We start from the raw sequence: 20,031 nt of genomic DNA on the forward strand, positions 1-20,031 counted from the left end.
AATCGGTGACTTGGGACGCCTTAAAATTCCCAGGTGGCGACTCTAAAACAAACAAACAAATCCCGTTTCGACTGTCCTTTAATTGGAGAAAACTCCCCACGCGCCCCCGCGGGCGCGGTAAAAAGGAGGTGCGACAGATACGAAAAATGGTATTATTCTATATGAAAATATAATATAGAATAAAAATATATATGTTAGCATTTACAGCTCGTTTGGATAGTTGTTACGTATCGTACTGTATTGTATTGTACTGTATCGTTTGATAAATACATGTTTGGATAGATTGTATCGTTTTCCATCATTTCATGATATCACGCACCATCAATACGAAGAATAAACTTATAATATTATAAATAAAAATTATGATATAGGATAAATTTATTATATAAAAAGGTAGGGAAATGATAAAACAAATTATTTAACAATAATGAAGGGTGAGATTGAGAGAAAAGACAAGGTAACGACGCGACCACACCAAATCGGTCGTTACATAATGTGGCGTATTTCGTCGTTATGTAACGACAAATATAACGATACGATACAATAAAATTTAAATAACAATCAAAATAAATATCGTATTTAAAGTAACAATACGATGTGATGCAATAAGTAATAACCATCCAAACAAGCCGTTAAAAACACAATAATTAAACTATTTAAAGACAAAAATATCCTTTTTGAGTAAACAATTCATATATAACAATTCATATCCACTTTGTTACTATTAATTGTGAATCACTACCATCTTCGCATAACCAACGTGTGAACCAAATAATCCTTAATAGTATTATGAATTTATGGTACCTCCATATCATGTTGGCAAATCAAACGACCCTACCACGTAACGAGTGATCTGTTTTTATCCTCCCCTCGAGAAACTTGCATCAATAAAGGGCTTATATGACAATAATTCAAAATCTAACAGGGTTCAAATAACACCTTCTAAAACTTTGTTGGGCCAAAATGGTAAATATTTAATATACCTTACTAGAGACACTCTCTTATCTCATTATCAACATACACCAAATGGATATGCATATATATTGATTATTCACCACAATTACAATCCCTTCAACACACTGAGGTCTCTCTCGTTCAACAATGGCTTCTACAGCTACACCCTCTACTCTCACTCTATCGTCACTTCTCTCACAAGAACTCAACCCCAATTCTCTGCTTTTCAAACCAAAGCCTCTCCTTTTCACACCCCACAAGTCCTTTTCTCTACACCCACTAATCCTCCATTACAAAGAAAGGAAGTCCAATGGACCTGTTGTTGTTGCTGCTGCTATGGCTGCTGAAGCTGAGGTTGATGAGGCTGTTGACGAAGAAGGTGGAGAAGGCGCTGTTGCTGTTGCAATTCCAACCTCTAAGCCTAAGAAAGGCAAAGCTGCTTTGCCCTTGAAGAGGGATAGAGTATGTTGAACAACTCATCTTTTCTCTTGTTGATTTTATTGGATTTAGAGATTAAAGATTTTTTTTCGTGTTATATTTGGGATTAGCTTAAATTCTTGTGATGATATTGCTATAATATTGACTTCTTTTGCCCATGAAGAGGGATAGAGTATGTTGAGCTACTAATCTTTTTCTTGTTGATTTTTTGGATTTGATGTGAAATATTGTTTTTATTTTTATTTTTAATTTATATGTGGGTTTTGCTTAATTTTTGTATGTTGTTGATTCTTGTGATGGTGTTACTTTAAAAATGACTTCCATCAGGGGTAGAGGATGGCCCGCCATCCCCCCCTTTTTTTTGATTTCTCGGTCGCCAAAAAAATTATTTACTGTAAAAATTACTTCCTTGCTCCTGTATAGGGATAGAGTATGTTGAGCAACTGTCTTTTTCTTGCTGATTTTATGGATTTTACATATGAATTTTTTTTTTCACGTTATATGTGGGGTTTGAGTAATTTTTGTATTTTGTTGATTCTTGTGATGATATTGCTATGAAAATGACTTTCTTTGCTCATGAAGAGGGATAGAGTATGTAGAAACTCTCCATTTCTTGTTAATTTTCTGGATGTTGGATGAAAGATTGGTCCTTGTTTGTTTGTATGATATGTGGGTTTTGCTGAAGTTTTGTATTTGTTGATCTTTGTGATGATATTACCGTCAAAATGACCTGTTTTGGCATTTCTTGGTTCATTTTTTTTGGGGGTGAATTTGTCTGAGTTTCTTTGCTTATGTAAATTTGGTGATTTAAACCCCACAGGTTTGTTTGGTGCATTAATTAGATAATTCAGTAATTTATTATAATGTAGTAGGCGATTTCTTTGCATATGTCTAAGCCGTGGTGGACTGAGTAGTAGGTACCTAGTGGATTAATCGGCAGTGCACAAGCTCGCTAAAACAAGAAAAATTATAATATAATACCGGAATTATGAAGTGGAATTAAATAATACGTAGATTACAATTTCATAGCAAGGGAAAAGAAATAATGGTTAGGGAAGACTATATTTATATTGTGGTTGGCAAGTCACGTCACAATTTTGCAGTCTTACGCTATGTATCATTTCAAAGGAAGCTAGTTTTTTTATATACTTACTGGCAAGTTAGGAAGCAAGTGTTCCCATGGCCCATGCTTTCCTGTTTGTATCGGAGGACAATTTTATCATAAGTTACTTTTGGTGTAGTACTAATAAAGTGTGGTAAAAGAATCTTCTTTTAGAAAGTGGAATCATGATGGAAAAGATCAATAACCAACAACGAACATTCAAGTTTTTGATGCTGCAAGTGCTAGGCTATGTGTAGCGGAATTGAAATAGGCCATTTAAACTTCTTCATGTGATCCTTGTCCTAGTATAAAGACATCTTAAGTAAATATGCATTCTAGTGGTTGAATATCTTACATGTGTCTGCATTTGCTTCTTTCTTTCTACCAGTAGTGGATGTCACTTTACAGGTGAAGAACCTCGCACTTTTCAGATGTTTTGTTGAAGTGTGTGACCATCTCATCTAAAAGCTTAAGCTGTTAGAGAGAGCACACTTTTATTTACTTAATTATGTCTTCAACACGCCCCCTCACGTGCGGGTTTGATTCTGTTTGATGAGCCAAGCACATGAAAATTCTTTTTGATATTGGGTGGCGGTGAGACTCGAACCCAGGACCTCTGCCTGCTTTGATACCATGTTAGAAAGCACGGGGAGAAAAATATATTATTGATATTAATTGTAATACAATGAACCCTATTTATAAGTACACATAATATATAACCTACTCCTATTATATACGGGACTAGGACTAATTACATATATATATATTCACATAGCTATTCTAACATGTTGAAGTGTGTGACCATCTCATCTAACAGCTTAAGCTGTTAGAGAGAACACACTTTTATTTACTTAATTATGTCTTCAAGATGCTTGTTGTGGAAGATCATGTCTATGGATTTTCAAACTACATTTCTGATATTTTCTTAGCTGTTACCTTAAGCATCAAAATTCTATATTTCCCCCTCTCTCATATTTATTCATTGCTCCATCTATTTCTCATAAACTGTTTTTTTTTTTTTTTTTTTTTGGTCATGATAATTAGACACGGTCTAAGAGGTTCTTGGAGATTCAAAAATTAAGAGAAATCAAGAAAGAGTATGACTTGAAAACAGCTATAGAACTGCTCAAAACAACAGCTAGCACAAAGTTTACTGAAACAGCTGAAGCCCATTTCCGTCTCAATATTGACCCAAAATACAATGATCAGCAGCTTAGGGCAACTGTAAGTTTTCATTCATCATCATTACATACTTCAGAGTTTCTATCGCGTGTTTAGTGGTGTGATTAGTGTCTCCAATTGTGGTGACTTCTTTATTTCAGGTGAATTTGCCCAAGGGAACAGGTCAAACTGTTAAAGTGGCCGTTCTTACCCAAGGTACTTCCTTAAGACATATTTTGTGTGAATCTATCGTGATAGTAAGCCAATAGATTGATCTTCAGTTTTGAAGATTGTGTCATTAATGCCCCGAAAGCAAGGTATACTTTTTGAAAAGCTAGAAGGAAAAGTTGGCATCTGAATTAGTATAATTTATTGCCTGCAGTCACTGGCACCATCTTTCATCTTTAAGGGAATATACTGCACTGTAAATATATTCTCACGTGTCTGAACTTTATCCTTCTTCACTGCCCATAGGAAAAGTCAACTCTGGTTCTTCTCTAGACTATCAAAGGCAATCTTCCAATGTACTTCTACGTTTCTATTCCATTCTTCCTGTCCTTTTTCCTCGGGAATGCGAAACTGTTCACCTCAGTAATCGTATCGTCTTCTCTTTCTCATTGAAACTACTTCTTTTCTCCAGCAAATGGTTCTGCACTCCTCTTTCAATTTGTAGATATTATTTCAATCTGTAAAAGTAGTGCTCAAAGGCGCACCTGATGAACAGTTTTCATTTGTGAAGCTTCAAGCTGCATATGATGCATTACCTAATGTACTAACTTGATCCGTTTGAAATGAAACATTGATTTTAGTTTGGCCATGCTTTATTTTCTTAAAGAAGTGTAATACAATATTTTTTACCAATGATATCTTGATGAAGCTGTTGTCTTTCATGCTTCTCTCTTTCATCTTCAAGCTTTGCTCTTTCCTCAAATTGCAAACCAATTAGTAGTTTCCATCCCTTGAGTGCAGTGAAATTTTGTGTTACGTCGCTTACCCTATGTAGAAGTCCTCTCTATTTGGAGAAGGAGGCACCTGCCTCAAGATACTACGAGACCATCATACAGAGAGACATGGTAAAAATAAATGAAACAAAAGACTCCAATGAGGTATTCTAGAAAAAGATGATCACGTGTGGTCTTCCTTTTCCAGTGTGATTGTTTTGTCTAGTTTTAGCGACCTTACCTACTGAATGCACTATGCTAGGCTCTTTTTGCATCTGGGATGTGGTCAAATGGTAGTTATAGATTGTTCTCGTCTTGAAATATTTCTTTGGAATTGTAGTCTCTATTTTGTACGCTAATTGTGTTGCAGCTAAAATTATACAGGTGAAAAGTTCGATGAAGCAAAAAATGCAGGAGCTGATCTAGTGGGTGGAGAGGATTTGATAGAGCAGATAAAGGCTGGATTTATGGATTTTGACAAATTGATTGCGACACCAGATATGATGCCTAAGGTGTTTCTCTAGTCTTTGCTAGGATAACGGTGTGACTTGCCTTTTGTGTTCAATCTGATCTCTCTTTTCATCTTTATACTTTCTTCATAAACCAGCCTACAAACTCTTGTCTCTTGGTTTTGAGAATTTAATATTGAAGTGTCCACTACAGTCTAAGAGTGACTGTCCTGAACCAACTCATATGGCTTGGTGAAAAGCTCTCAGCTGTCTTTTCCTTTTCTTCTGAAAACTTCTCTGTTAAGTTGTTGTTTTGGTTGAGTGAAACATAATTTTTTTTAAATTTTCATAGAAGCTTCTGTTACTCGCAGTCTTTCTCTATCCTTCGGTGTACCTTTTTTCATACCTTTTTGCTAAGTTGGTGCTCATAAAATTTATCAAACTCAAAATCTGGCTAGTTATCACAGCATATGTTTTCTAACCAAACCTTCTTTCTTTAAAAAGTTAATTTTAAAATGTCATATTTTTACATTGTACTCGACTTCTATAAGCTTCATGCGAACATTTTTCACACAGTATGTTTGAATGATTTATGTTCCCTCTTGTTCTGTCATAGATCTAGTAATGCTGCAGGATGAAGGGCCATAGTGACCCTAGCTTAAGCTGAGTGATCAATCATAGAGGCTTCCCAGCCCCTCTTTCCATTTTAAGGCTGCCGGACATCTGATGTAAAAAGTTGCATCTCTTTAAGTTACTTTTGTCTCGAAACATTTTTTTTTGAATTTACTCCTGAACATATCTGCGGCTCATTTTGTGTTATTCTTTTGTGGATTCATATTAATACATTCTCTATCATTTGCGACAGGTCGCTAGCTTAGGTAGGATTCTGGGACCTAGGGGACTCATGCCGAACCCAAAAGCTGGTACTGTCACTACAAATATACCTCAGGTGAAGTGTCAGTATTTTCTGCTTGTGGAAAAAGTTAATCAGAATACTGTCTTTTTATGTTCAACTTTCTCTTTGTACAATGGAATAATGCCTAGATCTTTATATAAAATGAAAAATGGATGCATATATGCTAGCTGAAGTTGTTCAAAGTTACAAAATGTAAAACAGTGTAATTAGTGAGTAGGCTGATGATTTGTTTATTGAACCATTTTTCAAGCATGTAAACTGATTAATATTTCTTCCAGGCTATAGAAGAATTCAAAAAGGGTAAAGTAGAATACCGAGCAGATAAAACTGGAATTGTTCACTTACCATTTGGGAAAGCAAATTTCTCGGAAGAAGATCTTATCATAAACTTCATCGCTGCAGTGGTATGTTTTAGCGTACCTTTTACTTCTTGTTCCAGAATGGTTGAAATGTACCATTGATATGTATAAAATTTATTCAACTGCATTTCTTTGAATAACAGAAATCAATAGAAGCAAACAAACCATCAGGTGCAAAAGGAGTTTACTGGAAGAGTGCACATGTATGTTCATCTATGGGGCCATCCATTCGGTTAAACGTAAGGGAGATGCTCGAGTACAAGCTTCCGAACGCATAATTGACCTACACATGTATATTGCATCTTCTGCCATCTACCTAGCTTCTTCGGTGCCTTAACTGAGCTTCCATTTGAGAGGGTTAGGATACAGAGTAGGTGGAATTCGAGAGGAGATTCAATGCCATATTGTCAATATTTCCGCGGAAGCTTTCTTCGGCCCAGTTGCTAAAAAAAGTATTCTTGTTTGACAATGCCAATTTTATGTTCAATTTAATTATCCGTAGGTGCTAATGTATATCATGCTATAATTCGCAAAAGGTGAAGCTAGTCAAACTCATAAATTTCCTACACTACAAGATTCTTGTTTGTGGTCATGTCTCAGTTTGTCCCAACAGTTGAATAAACGTGAGAGTTTCAGTATTTTGTTACTTATCAAGGAGAAGAAAAAGTCGGACTATTTTCTGGTCCATATAAGACAATATAGTGAAAATAGCACGGGCTAGCCAGTTTTCGGACCGGTAATTGAAAAATAACTGGCATTTGCAAAGTCATTGAAAAATAGCCACTATTTTGCCGCAACACGGAATGTTCTAGCATAATATATTGGAGATTAGGGTACCTGTGTATGAATTTCCAGCATATTATGTTGGAACTCCAACACACGGAAAGTTCGAGCATAATAAACTAGAGATTGGAGCACATGTATATGAACTTCCAGCATATTATGCCGGACTAATATATTATACTGGAACTCTAGTATATTATGCAGGAAGTCCAGTATATCATATTGGAACTTCAATATATTATGCTGAAATATTTTTCGGATTTTGAACAGTGTTTTCGTTCAGATTTATGTTTACATAAAAAGTAGCTAAATTTTGGATTACTTTTGAAACTGTGACTATTTTTCAATTACCACTTATGAATATGACTATTTTTTAATTTCTCCCAACAATATAGCCCAATCACATAATTGCACAATTTGTATTGTAGCCTACGTAGTCCGTTACCAAAATATGCGATATTCACTGGGCCAAGAGCACCCCTTGAGTAAAAGCTTTCACGGCCGGTGGACCAAAATGAGGATCCCAAATTGCCTTTCATGTTGTAAGTGAAGGATTCAGATCTCATCAGTAGCATATCTTCTTTCCTTTTAAAAGTTTAACAATTAGCGAAGGGGTTGGGAGCTAGTTTAATACATTGTTGCCCTCAATATAGATGAGGGTTCAAATCGTATGTGCGACTTATTCCCGAGCTTCTCCCTCAGTTCCCTACTCGCTCGAAAAAATAAATATAAAAGCTTCAGAAATAGAAAAGTGCTTATGATTACCATAAATTTATTACCATCAGTATTACCCCTCTACACTATTTTATCCATTTCGCTGATTACGGAATTTAAAATATTTATTTGACTTATACTATATGAAAAAGAATTATATACCTCCATGAGATTTCATCTTGTCATACATACTTCCCCTATGATGTCCAACGTTATATCAACTTTTCTTGTTTCTTGTTTTTTCCAACAAAAGTATTTGTAACATAGAAATGGACAAGTTCGCCATTTATAGCTAGTTTTATTTTTAATCTATTTTCTGTGACAAACTAACCTGGTCTTTTGTTGATAATGACAAACTAACCTGGCCTTTTGTTGATAATTATATTAAGAACACTGTAGCTATTACACGACTCAACTGTCGAGGGAGGAGCCGCACCTAAGAGGTGTGATATAAACAAGTACAACCTACCCTAATGCAAACATTAGTGACTACTTTTACGACTCGAACCCGTAACCTATAGAGACAACTTTACCATTGCTCTAAGGCTCCCCTTCTATACATTTCATAGACAAATACAAAATAAGACCGAATTCACCTCAGATCTTCAAAAATGTCATTAATTGGTATTTTAATCAAGTGGTCTTCCCAAAGGTCTTTTTTATGTCATCCCCATAGTAGCGCCAAAAACCTTTACAACCATGCATATTCAAAGAAAGGGGAAAATTAGAATAAACTAAACAGCCTATCAAAAAGAGGAAGAAGAATAATTTCTTTAGAAAAAAAGGAATGATTAAAGTATGCAATATGTCCGTTTAATAAGCTAAAAGCTGAGAAGCTGTTGATGAATGTGCTGTTATATATTTGCAATTTGCAGTAATTTATACTAACAAAACCCGTCTTGGCCAATGGCTCAAACCTCAAAGGTATTCTTCTCTTTTGACAGGATTTTATATTGAAAAAGACTACTGCACCATGTGCTCAAATTATATTACTATCTACTTAAAATAATGGCCAATGGCCATTGGTTTGTTTGAGCCTCTTACTATTAAAAGGAGGCTCATCTGTAATTGGAAGACACAAATTACAAAGATAACAATGGAAATGAATAGCTTCCGACCTCTTCTCTTCTTATCTTGGTTTCTTATTGCCCATTTCTTCTGTTTAGTAGCCATAGCAGAGAGAACAACATACGTTGTCCACTTGGAGAAGTCTTTAATGCCTAAGGTGTTTTCTAGTCACCATCACTGGCATTCTTCCACCATTGACTCCATCAAGATTGTAACTCCTGCTTCACTTAATAGCCGCCATCCTGTTCCAAAGCTTCTCTATTCTTATGACAATGTCTTCCATGGCTTCAGTGCTGTTTTGTCTAAAGATGAGCTAGAAGCTCTTAAGAAGTCCAAAGGTGTCATTTCAGCTTATAAAGATAGGTCTCTTGAAGTTCACACGACACGTACCTCTGAGTTTCTTAAGCTCAACCCCTCCTCTGGGCTATGGCCAGCTTCTGGTTTTGGCCAAGATGTGATCAATGGTGTTCTTGATTCTGGTGTCTGGCCGGAGTCTGCTAGTTTCAGAGATGATGGGATGCCTGAAATCCCTAAAAAATGGAAAGGAATTTGTAGGCCGGGCACGGAGTTTAATACTTCATTGTGCAACAGGAAACTCATCGGGGCCATTACTTTAATAAGGGACTACTGGCTAGTAATCCTGATGCGAACATTTCCATGAATTCTGCAAGGGACACCGGTGGTCATGGCACCCATGTTGGTTCTATTGCTGCAGGTAATTTTGTCAAAGGAGCTTCAAATTTCGGATATGCTCCTGGAATAGCAAAAGGGGTTGCGCCACGAGCTAGACTTGCTGTGTATAAGTTTAGCTTTGATGAAGGGGAATTCGCTTCAGATTTGATTGCGGCTATGGACCAAGCTGTTGCAGATGGTGTTGACATGATATGCATTTCTTATGGCTGGCGCTCTATTCCTTTGTATGAAGATACTATTGCAATAGCTGCTTTCGGTGCCATGGTCAAGGGTGTGTTGGTTTCTGCTTCTGCAGGAAATCGTGGTCCTGGTATGGGAAGTTTAAACAATGGAGTACCATGGATATTCACCGTGGCATCAGGCCATACTGACCGTTGGTTTTCAGGGACGCTGACCCTGGGAAATGGTTTAAAGATTAGGGGATGGAGCTTGTTTCCAGCAAGAGCTATTATTAAGGATTTGCCTGTAATTTACAACAAGACACTGTCTGCTTATTATAGCAAGAGGAAGTCTCTAGCCAAATGACCTCAGTTGCAGAGGCCAGAATTGGAGCAGCCATCTTTATTACTGACGATCCAGCAATATTAAGGTCCACTGAATTTCCAAATCCTGGAGTTGTTATAACCCCCAAGGAAGCGAAAAAGGTTATGAGTTATGTCACAAAGACTCCTGAACCCAAGGCCAGCATTAGTTTCCTGGAGACGCATTTGGACTCAAAGCCTGCTCCAGTTGTTTCTGCATCCTCAGCTAGAGGTCCCTCTCGAAGCTACCTGAGAGAGGCAAAGCCAGACATATTAGCACCAGGAGTGTTAATTCTAGCCGCCTACCCATCTAATATTGCAGCAGCAAAAATTGGTAGCAATATAGAATTAGCAACTGATTACTTTCTAGAATCAGGCGATGCAGAACAAGAAGTCCAATCTGGTTCAATCACCTGGGTGGAAGAGAATGGAAATCATACAGTAAGAAGTCCTATTGTAATATCTCCAGAGATAGAGGTCTGGTAATGAAGCTCTGCAACTAGCACAAGCTTGAATTTTCTAAGTTTGTAACTGTGAAGAGGATTCTGACTGAAATAGCCGGATACACAGCAAAGCATGTGCACTTTGAAGTTGTTGAAAAATAAATTTTTTGCTAAAAGTTAAGAGCATGACTTGTGCCTATAACAAATTGTGCGCTAGAAAGTACTCAATATTAGTTGTTTGTTCTTAAGCCAATAAAAAGTGTCACCACCAAAGAGGTCTTTTCAGCGCATGGCTTCTTGAAGACCTATAAATGGAGCAGCATAAAATTTCTTCAGCTAATAATTAAATTCTTTCAAAAATACGGACGGGCATTCCTTTATAAACTGATTTGCTGGAATTCAATACTTGACTGCTGATGAATGTAAGACAAATTCTTTTTTCTGACAATCAAGCCTCTTAATAGGCGTGAAATGTAGTGCAAGAGCTGAGGTAAAATTCGAATTGCTAGATGCACAAATGCAATATTGTGCATCATGTTTCCATATCGAAATGAAGTCTGGACTAGACTGGAAAATGTTCACACTAATGTGTCCTTGCATACCTCTATGAAGTATGTTATGTAGATATCACCAAAAAGACTAGTACATCCAGTAGGTGACATCTCCAAGAAAATTGATGAATGTATCAAAAAGTTCGTAGGTAGTACAGCTGAGACTTCTAAATTGACAACGTGCAAATAAGCTCTAGACAGTAGCTATGGAAGAACGGATTACCTTGAGCCCGTACCGAGGTATCAAGTGTTGGTTCTCAGATCTCCCTAAAAAATAGGATATATTGAGCCTCGATAAGTCTTTCACCAGGAATTTGGTTCTGATACTGTGGACGTCTTTTCCTTCTTTCTTTTCTATGATGATGGTGATGTCCTTCCACCGGGTACCTACCTTCCACAAGCATTGCATCGGGTAATTCCCTTATCAAAAAAAAAAAATTGTTACCTGGTAATTCTACCCAACAAGGCTTAGCGACAGAGGCGGAGCTAGCCTTATAGGTGCGGGTTCGGCCGAACCCAATCACTTTTGCTTAAATATTGTATTTATATTAAGAAATTCATTAAATATATACAAATATTAATTGCGAACCCAGTAACTAAGACGATCTATGGGTTCCGCGACAAATTCAGAACCGATATACTGGCTCCGCTTCTGTTTGCATGCATCTTGCTGGTCCAGAGATGTTGAAAGTGAAAGATCTCTACATTTCCAGCTCCTAATTAACCCTACCTTAAAAGAGTGATAAATATTGATAAAGATGTAATTTTAAAGTGCTAAAAACTAGGTTTTAAAGTTTAAACAAAAGCTACTGGATTGACCAGGGGCGGAGCTAGCGCACGAGCTACGGATTCGGCCGAACCCAGTAGCTTTTGTTCAAATCTTATATTTGTTTTAAGAGATCTATTGAATATGTATAAATTTCTAATTTAGAACCCACTAACTTAAGCAATTTAGAATCCTGAACCAACAAATTTCAAATCCTGACTCCGCCTATGCAGTTAGCGAGATGGGACTATCTAATGTAGACGTTAGCACTGAGGTAAAAACTTAGCAACATCCTGTATTTACACCAAATGACTGAATGCGAGATATGTTTCTTTCATCCACACATTTATCACTTAACCTAAGTTGCTTGGTTTAGTGAAACACTATGCGGATATCTACCTAGCACATAATGATCATACCTGGACCTTTTGCCTCGGCCTATGTAACAGCCCAACCCGCTAGTTATATTGTCCGCTCTGGGCCTAGGCCTAGGCCTTCACCGGTTTAAAACGCGTCACTAGGGTTTAAAACTTGTTAACTTATATACCCAACATCCCTCTCGTGTTTTGCCGATGTGAGACTTTGTCTAAAGTCTGGTGTGTTACATACACCCCCTCTTATGGACTCAGCGTCCTCGCTGAGGTTTGCCCCATCGCATGGGATTCGCCTAAACTCAGCACTGAGGTTTGCCCCGCCTAACCGGGATTTGCCTAAACTCAGTAGAACTCCGCCTAACTAGGATTTGCCTAAACTCACTTGAACTATGCAAATATCTACCTAGCACATAATGATCATACCCGGACCTTTTGCCTCGGCCTATGTAACAGCCCAACCCGCTAGTGATATTGTCCGCTCTGGGCCTAGGCCTAGGCCTTCACCGGTTTAAAACGCGTCACTAGGGTTTAACACTTGTTAACTTATATACCCAACATCCCTCTCGTGTTTTGTCGCTGAGGTTTACCCCACCGCATGGGATTCGCCTAAACTCAGCACTGAGGTTTGCCCCGCCTAACCGGGATTTGCCTAAACTCGGTAGAACTCCGCCTAACTGGGATTTGCCTAAACTCAGTTGAACTCTGACCCACCATCGGCAAGGCTGACACAAGAGTGACTCTGATACCATCTGTAACAGCCCAGCCCGCAAGTGATATTGTCCGTTTTGGGCCTAGGCCTTCACGGGTTTAAAACGCGTCACTAAGGTTTAAGGCTTGTTAACTTATATACCCAGCATCCCTCTTGTGTTTTGCCGATGTGGGACTCTATTTAAAGTCTGGGGTGTTACAGCCTATATACTATGTGCAAAGAAATTTTTATGTAAGAGTAAATTTGAAACTTACCTGAGATCAATTAGCTTTTGGAAATAGCTACCCCTTCAGCAGGCATAACCATATATCAAATATTCTACAGAAGAAAAGGAAAGAGCAATTCAGATAAATGGAATAAATTTTAGCTTTTGTGATCAATAATCTGCGTAGTCGAAAAAGATTAGATGATTAATTTTCCCTATCAACAATAGGTAAGCATAAATAACATAAAATATCTTGGAACTTCGCTCTTTCGAACAAGAAAACATAACAGCAGCAGTTAAATGCATGTGACTACTTAAAAATTCCTTTATGCGTAAAATATTTGCTGGTCACCATCGTTGGTATTCCTCCACCATTTATCCCATCAAGATTGCAGCCCCACTTCACTTAACAGGAACGTCCCGCTTCAAAGCTTCTCTATTCTTGTGAAAATGTCTTTCATGGGATTAGTGCTGCTTTAAGATTAGCTCAAGATCTCAATACATCCCAGGTTTCATGTAAGCTTATACAACAATAACTGAATAATATGCCTTAAATATCTATAGGGGAAACATCGGAATTTCGAATAACCAAAAATCATCAAAGGTTGCTGACCATTTGACTCCAAACAACATTAAATTCACTTATGACATTCTGAAATTACATTATTGTTTCTACAATGGTAATATAATTCCAGAATTCTTTCTAGTTGGCAGAGAAGGAAGATATTTTTACAAATTAGACTGCTTGCTAATGATAATGCGAATCTATTTGCTCATGTATTTACTTCCTATAAAAGATAGCCACCAACCACACTCCCTAACAATGTGGAATGCACTTGAGGAGATAATGGATTAAAAATGAGAAAACCCAAGATGCACCGAATTACTGTTAAGAAGAATTTCCTAGGACACCACAATCTTAGTCATTCATATGGACGATGAAGTTGATCTCCACAAGTCAACATAAATATCCATGGCAACAAGCCCTATCTTAATTCAGAGGAGGATTTTAGGCAGAAATGTAAGACAACATGCTAACGCATGATATGTGAAGAAAATCTTATTATAGAGTGAAGAGAACTACCTGATGACCATAGGACTTTAAAATATAACCTAGACCTTCGTCCTTCAGCACACATCCATTGACAGAGAGCAATAAGCTCGCCAAACATCAGTCTACATCAAGAGATTCTTACGAAAAGGGGAGTGGATAGAAGATTAACACAAACTTTATCAATGCAAGTCTTCAGCGCAAATCCTGTTGTGGCTCCTATCAGATATATGTGAACATAGAGCACAAGCTATCAACAAGAACAAATTTTGCACAACCAAGAGATGTTGGAACCTTACTTCTTTTGAATTGAACAAAATAAAGTAGCAGTAAAGAGTGTGACAAAAAATTTCACCACTGTTATAAATTGAAGTTCAATTAAAACACTTAGACCGACAGTACTACAAGACAGAAATAAGGCGATTATTACCTAATATAATAATGTGAATTCTCATAATAATACCTCACAAAAAACACAAAACTAAAATAAAAACGTGTACAAATGATCCTTGGTTGACCACAAAACTGGGAACCATTATCTAAGTTTCTTTTTGTTCTCGTGACCTTTGGATTCCAATCCAACGTGCAAAATCCACCCACCTGGTAAGAGAGCAGAAAAGATTTAGAGAGCTCGAAGATAAAAAAAAAAGAAGTTCCCAAGGAAGACCTTAAAGAGGAAAGACCATGTACATTAATGATCCCAAAAAGGTATTGCCAGTTCGGAAAACGAAGCATAGTGCACCAAGTATGATCTTGTGCTTGTGTAGCAATGGCTCCAATATTCGTTGTTCAATAACTCCAGCAAGGATTTGGTACCTGGTAAAGGAGAAAAATCACTTAGATCACTCACAATCCGTCCTCCATAATAAAAAGGAGACAAGATTCGAGCCTTCAATGTTATGACATGTTAAGATGACAAAACTTCATAATTGTAAATTATAAGAACACTTTGTATATGCTTAGCCCTTTTACTACTAGCTATTTTTTAAGGTCGTTGTAAACAGATCCAACTTCTTCACTAGAATGTGTAAACTAGGGTTATCCACATTAACTTTACAGGGAAGACACACCAAGCTTGTGCACTTTATATAGTGTACTGTGAATCAAGGAGCTATGTCCAAAAAAGGGCCATGTGTAAAATGATTGAACAAGGATATCTTAAAAGAAGATAATGAGACAGAAGAATGCATGTTGAAAGGAAGATGATGAAGTTGCTCAATTAGAAAAAGTAGTTTTATGGCAAGAACTGGCAGCCACAGAAGAAACTCTTGTTTCATATGGTAAATAGGTAGTCTTGAACACAGTAACAGGGTAAAGCATGTGAAATTTCCTCCCAAGTACCTCTCCTAGCAAAGAGATGGAAGAAGCTGATCACTAGCTTGGACGACACGTGTGCTCGAAAATGTAAACGTACCTAAGGTTGCTTGAGACTGCCATGTAAACACCATATGCAGCACTGGTCGGCAGAACGGGTAAATCCTCAGCTTCACCAGCAAAGGTTTTATCAATAGCCTTTCGTGCGTTGATTAAAGCGTTTGTTACACCTGTACCAATCTGGAAAAAGGGAAAAATGTATTTACCAATTACATGGAAGGGACAACATCTTGTGATTCCCACAATATTTTCTTGTCCACCAAGAAGAAAAGCTCTTCACAGACTTACCAGAGATGCGCCTGAACCAACTGCAAATAGTTTGGCCCCATTTCTCTGCAGGACAAGTTAGACTCTTCTAAGCTTCATAAATGCATACAATTTGCAATTAAATAAGATAATCTTATTGTAAATTTATCAAATGCTTTACCACTATAGCGCCTATTCTCTGTAGAAATGTATAGGAAGTACCAGCTAACACAACCTGAGAACAGGAGAAAACGGAAATTTAAATCAGTTACTTGTATCGGGTGACCCGAGCACGTCCCCTTATACCACAAAAGGGAGAACAAAATTTATGAGAAAATTATGTTTTAGTTTCATATAATACTATTTACTTCATCAAAATTATGTTTTAGTTTCATAAATCATAAACCTGAAATGCGTTGTCGGGGCAGTTGTAGAAAATTCTACTTAGAGGCCCAGCACCAATTGCAAGAGAAGGACGGAGAATAACAGTCGGAGCTGGGAGCCAGACCAGCATGAAATCAGCAACAATGGCCATTACCTGAGTAACAGTACACGTCACTCCGAAGTCAAGTATAGAAATTTCAAGAAAATATTTACTTCTCCAGTACCCAAAAAGTAGTGTCAGCTAGAGAGTTATGGCTTTCAATGATAGGCAAGCAAAATGAGAACTAAAACATATATCAGAATGTTCAGCTTCAGTTAGAACCTCAAGCACAATCGAATAGATGTTCAATATTACCTCATAATTTGCGTTCATTGCAATAGAACAATAATTGCTTCCTAACTATGAGACAACTTATTTTGCAGCTTTAACTGGATTGAAATGCTTCACCTTCTTTACCCAATATTGTTTTATTGTGTGGATTAGGGTTCTAACTGGTGCAACTTCAATACTGTATTAAATGTGCTTCAGTCCAAGTTATGGGAGAAATTGTACCACATCAGCACAGACAAAGTCCAGCTCGTTTTTGAAATTCTCCCTCCGCTTTTCCAGCTCTGCAGCAGTCTGAAACATAAACGACGTAATTCAGCTATCCGCATGACTATTAAACTCTGGATAACAGGTCAATGACAAACACAAAGGACTGTTAACGAGAGTCAGACACAAGATTCATTCAGATATGACTAAATGTACCAAAGGTCAGTTTGGTATAAATGTTAAATGTCCCAACCTGACTAATGGGAAGGAGGGAGGATAGAAGGGCCTGACCTTAACACCGTTACATGTCAATAGTAGCATTCATGAAAAACAAAGATATATGTACAGAAAAGAAAAATAAACAACTGCCAAACTGAAATAAAAATGCAGAACTCAGACTGCACGAATATATTGTTACCATTTTACTATATCTTTTACGTCTTTTTGTGTCAACTGTTTCCTCTTTCCTTTTTTTTTTTTTTGGGGGGGGGGGGGGTGTAGGGGAGGGGGCTTAATCCACCACTAGTCATCTCTTTATGGCAGCGGGCAAGATACACTAATCAGGACTTCATCATTTCCAGTAACTCCAAGTCAAAAAGGCCAGTTAATTAGTGGAGACTAGAGATTTTACAGTTATAATATTTGAAACATAACTATCCTGTTCATTTCAAGGCTGAGAAGTACACTTCGAGTGTCAGGATCAACTCTTAAGGATTGTCAAAGACAATGTGCAACACATAGAGCAAACAGATTGTCCACTAACCATTTACAAAAGTAGTATCATTAGATGATTTTATTCTAAATACTAGATATCATAAGCTTAATGTGCATCAATATTCTTCTACCAACAAATAAATTCACCAATATAAACATGGAAAAAAGGGGGAGGGAGAGGAGACTTATGTTGCTCGGAGCCTTCAAAATGGTCGGTTTCTCCAAAACTGCACCATATTTTGAGAATCCCACATGGGGGTGGTTTTGGCAGATCCGAGTAACTTAGGGAGAGAAAGGAGCAGCATTAGCAAGAGGATTTAACTTATAATCTTGACTGTGTAATAAAATTTACTTTGTTATTACGTTTTTAACATGTTGTAACAGTTGTTTCTAAAGTGGATTTAACTTAAATACACTAACATTATAAAGAGTTTTTTCCCTAGCAGGTAATCACAATAATGTGTAAATATCTTTTAGCTTACCTGATAGGGGACACTATCTACTCTTTTCAAGTTACTAATCTTACTTTTTATGGAAAGTTACTAGTAGTTATCTTTTCAAGTGAATTCTTTACGGTCTCGATGGATAGAAGTTAAACTCTAACAAGAAGGAAGACAAAGGAATTAACCTTAGTAAAGATGCCAATGCCACACTCAATAGCAACTTTAGTCAAGAAGAGATCATCAGCCAGCAGCCGTTCTTTAAACCCGCCAAAGCCAAGCAGCCACCGGAGAAAAGGTGATTTTTCGAGCTCCAAGTACCGGCTAACGACGGCCGGAGGTATTTTCCCGGCCTCAATTGCAGCAGCCAAGTCCTTAGGCAAGCTGTCCAGTGATCTTTCAGCTTCAGCCAAAGCCATTATTGCTTCGTTCTTGTTCCTCTCCCCTGCATCTTCATCATCCTTCCCTCCTCCACCTCCACCACCTCCTTCTCCGCCGCCGAAATTACTGTTACCGCCGTGATTACTGAAGATGGGGAAAGAAGTACGAGGAGGGTGAGAATGGAATTTAAGAGAAAAAGTAGGAAAGTTGGTTTGGTAAGTAAGGGATGAGAAGCGAAAAGTTGAAGATTGAGAGTGGCTGAAAGAGCAGGTATTGAGGTAGGAGGTGGCCGTGGCGGTGGCGATGGCCGCCATTGGGGGTGGTGGAAGTTGTGGACTGTAATGACAGTTGACAGTTAGCTTCTTGACTTAATTTGCAGTTTCTCAATTCTGACGAAAAATATAGGAATTATTAGCAAGTAGAGAATTTTCTGACACAAATTAATCACGTTATAAAGTTATGTAACTATTGTATAATTCTTCTCTTATGCTAAATCTTTCTTGAAATAGGAATGGTTCAAAAAGTATATGTAAACTAAGGCTAAATGGGGAACTGCCACTGTAATGACCCAAAATTTGATTGATAAGTTGATAAAGCGTCCAGCTTTTGATATGGTTGTTAAATCTTTTGGTTACTAATATTTTTTTAGGAAATGTATGTTTTTTATATCTTAAATTTCGGTAAATTTTATCGATAATTTTTTTGAAATCTGGTAAGTGGTAAAGCATATTTAACATCCTTTTACTTGTGAATTTTTGCCAATAGTTAACCGTCAAATCATTTAATTATTCACATATTATGTAAAATTTATAGTGTTACCTTGTATTTGAGCGTAACATAGTTCTTAAAATAATTTAAATATAACATTCCCCTGTAAAGGAACACCAAACATACATTTTAAATGATTTATAATTAATGAAATATCACAAGCACCAAAACTTTAATTTATCAGTAACAGAGGGATCAAAAGTTCAATTGACTACTTTTTTTCATGGGGAAAATGATATATATATATACAAAAAATATATAATTTTATACACTTTCATGTAAATAGTTTCGGTAGCTAAAAGTGATATTTGTCCCTTTTTTATGTACCTGCGTACAACATTTTAGTCAACACTAAATGATTGTAGTATTTTTCATTGTGGCTACTCGTGTCAAATAGTACGTATTTTAGTGAAAGTTGGTTTTATCGAGCTTTTCTAAAGCTTTATGTAACCGATTCTATGTCGACAGTGTTTCAAATTTTTAAGATACTTTTATTGAATCCGCATCTTTTAAAGTATATGTAAAGTAGAAGCATATAAAGGAAGTATTGAAGATAAGGAGTATAAAATATGGCCATGAATCCATTCCCATATCCAAATATGTGAACCAAAAACAAATAATATAATTCTGTGATCCACTTCTTTTTATTTCATAAGATAGTGACAATACCTAATAGCAAAAGTTTCTGCTTTTCCTATTGGTTCCTCTACACCTATCATCTTCTTTCTTAAGCCCACCTCTCATCCTCCTCTATGATTGAAACTAGGGATTTTTATATTCCTATACGCTATTAAAATTTTTATTACCCTTTCTATTCAAGTTTTAATCTAATTACATAATATATACAAAATTATCAATTATGTACACTTTTAGGAATTTAATGATAATTAATTAATTCTTAAAATCACTCTAACGTACATATCCCACTCCCCCTATGTTTCTCTCTCCATATCCCACTCCCCCCACGTTTCTTTCTCCATACCTCCAATGT

General features: G+C 37.0%; 2 protein-coding genes and 1 pseudogene across 2 annotated transcripts; 2 read left to right on the forward strand and 1 right to left on the reverse strand.

Moving 5' to 3' along the window:
* Nucleotides 1-1,022: 1,022 nt before the first annotated feature.
* LOC107824444 (large ribosomal subunit protein uL1c) lies at nt 1,023-6,958 on the forward strand. Its single transcript, XM_075243138.1, has 7 exons — nt 1,023-1,416; nt 3,539-3,718; nt 3,817-3,871; nt 4,981-5,108; nt 5,911-5,994; nt 6,240-6,365; nt 6,464-6,958. The coding sequence occupies exons 1-7, from the start codon at nt 1,102-1,104 to the stop codon at nt 6,596-6,598; spliced, it is 1,023 nt and encodes a 340-aa protein (XP_075099239.1). The 5' UTR covers nt 1,023-1,101; the 3' UTR covers nt 6,599-6,958.
* Nucleotides 6,959-8,688: 1,730 nt separating this feature from the next.
* Nucleotides 8,689-10,737, forward strand: LOC107824453 (subtilisin-like protease SBT3; annotated as a pseudogene).
* A 3,800-nt stretch (nt 10,738-14,537) lies between these two features.
* LOC107824461 (protein RETICULATA-RELATED 4, chloroplastic) lies at nt 14,538-19,545 on the reverse strand. The gene is made up of 8 exons (XM_016651224.2): nt 18,080-19,545; nt 16,756-16,824; nt 16,225-16,356; nt 16,000-16,053; nt 15,861-15,905; nt 15,613-15,752; nt 14,889-15,014; nt 14,538-14,798 (listed from the first exon to the last, which is right to left on the reverse strand). The coding sequence occupies exons 1-8, from the start codon at nt 18,584-18,586 to the stop codon at nt 14,738-14,740; spliced, it is 1,134 nt and encodes a 377-aa protein (XP_016506710.1). The 5' UTR covers nt 18,587-19,545; the 3' UTR covers nt 14,538-14,737.
* Nucleotides 19,546-20,031: the final 486 nt, after the last annotated feature.

The sequence above is a fragment of the Nicotiana tabacum genome, chromosome 22, assembly GCF_000715075.1.
Source record: "Nicotiana tabacum cultivar K326 chromosome 22, ASM71507v2, whole genome shotgun sequence".
Taxonomy (NCBI): domain Eukaryota; kingdom Viridiplantae; phylum Streptophyta; class Magnoliopsida; order Solanales; family Solanaceae; genus Nicotiana; species Nicotiana tabacum.

Bases quoted from the DNA above. Each gene is read 5' to 3' on its own strand.
- LOC107824444 (XM_075243138.1), top strand. From the start codon at position 1,102: ATGGCTTCTACAGCTACACCCTCTACTCTCACTCTATCGTCACTTCTC. The intron at 5,995-6,239 runs GTGAAGTGTCAG...TATTTCTTCCAG, and splicing joins TCACTACAAATATACCTCAG to GCTATAGAAGAATTCAAAAA. The intron at 6,366-6,463 runs GTATGTTTTAGC...TTTGAATAACAG, and splicing joins TAAACTTCATCGCTGCAGTG to AAATCAATAGAAGCAAACAA.
- LOC107824461 (XM_016651224.2), bottom strand. From the start codon at position 18,586: ATGGCGGCCATCGCCACCGCCACGGCCACCTCCTACCTCAATACCTGC. The intron at 15,753-15,860 runs GTAAGTCTGTGA...CCCTTTTTCCAG, and splicing joins TTGGTTCAGGCGCATCTCTG to ATTGGTACAGGTGTAACAAA. The intron at 14,799-14,888 runs GTACATGGTCTT...CTCTCTTACCAG, and splicing joins ACCTTTTTGGGATCATTAAT to GTGGGTGGATTTTGCACGTT.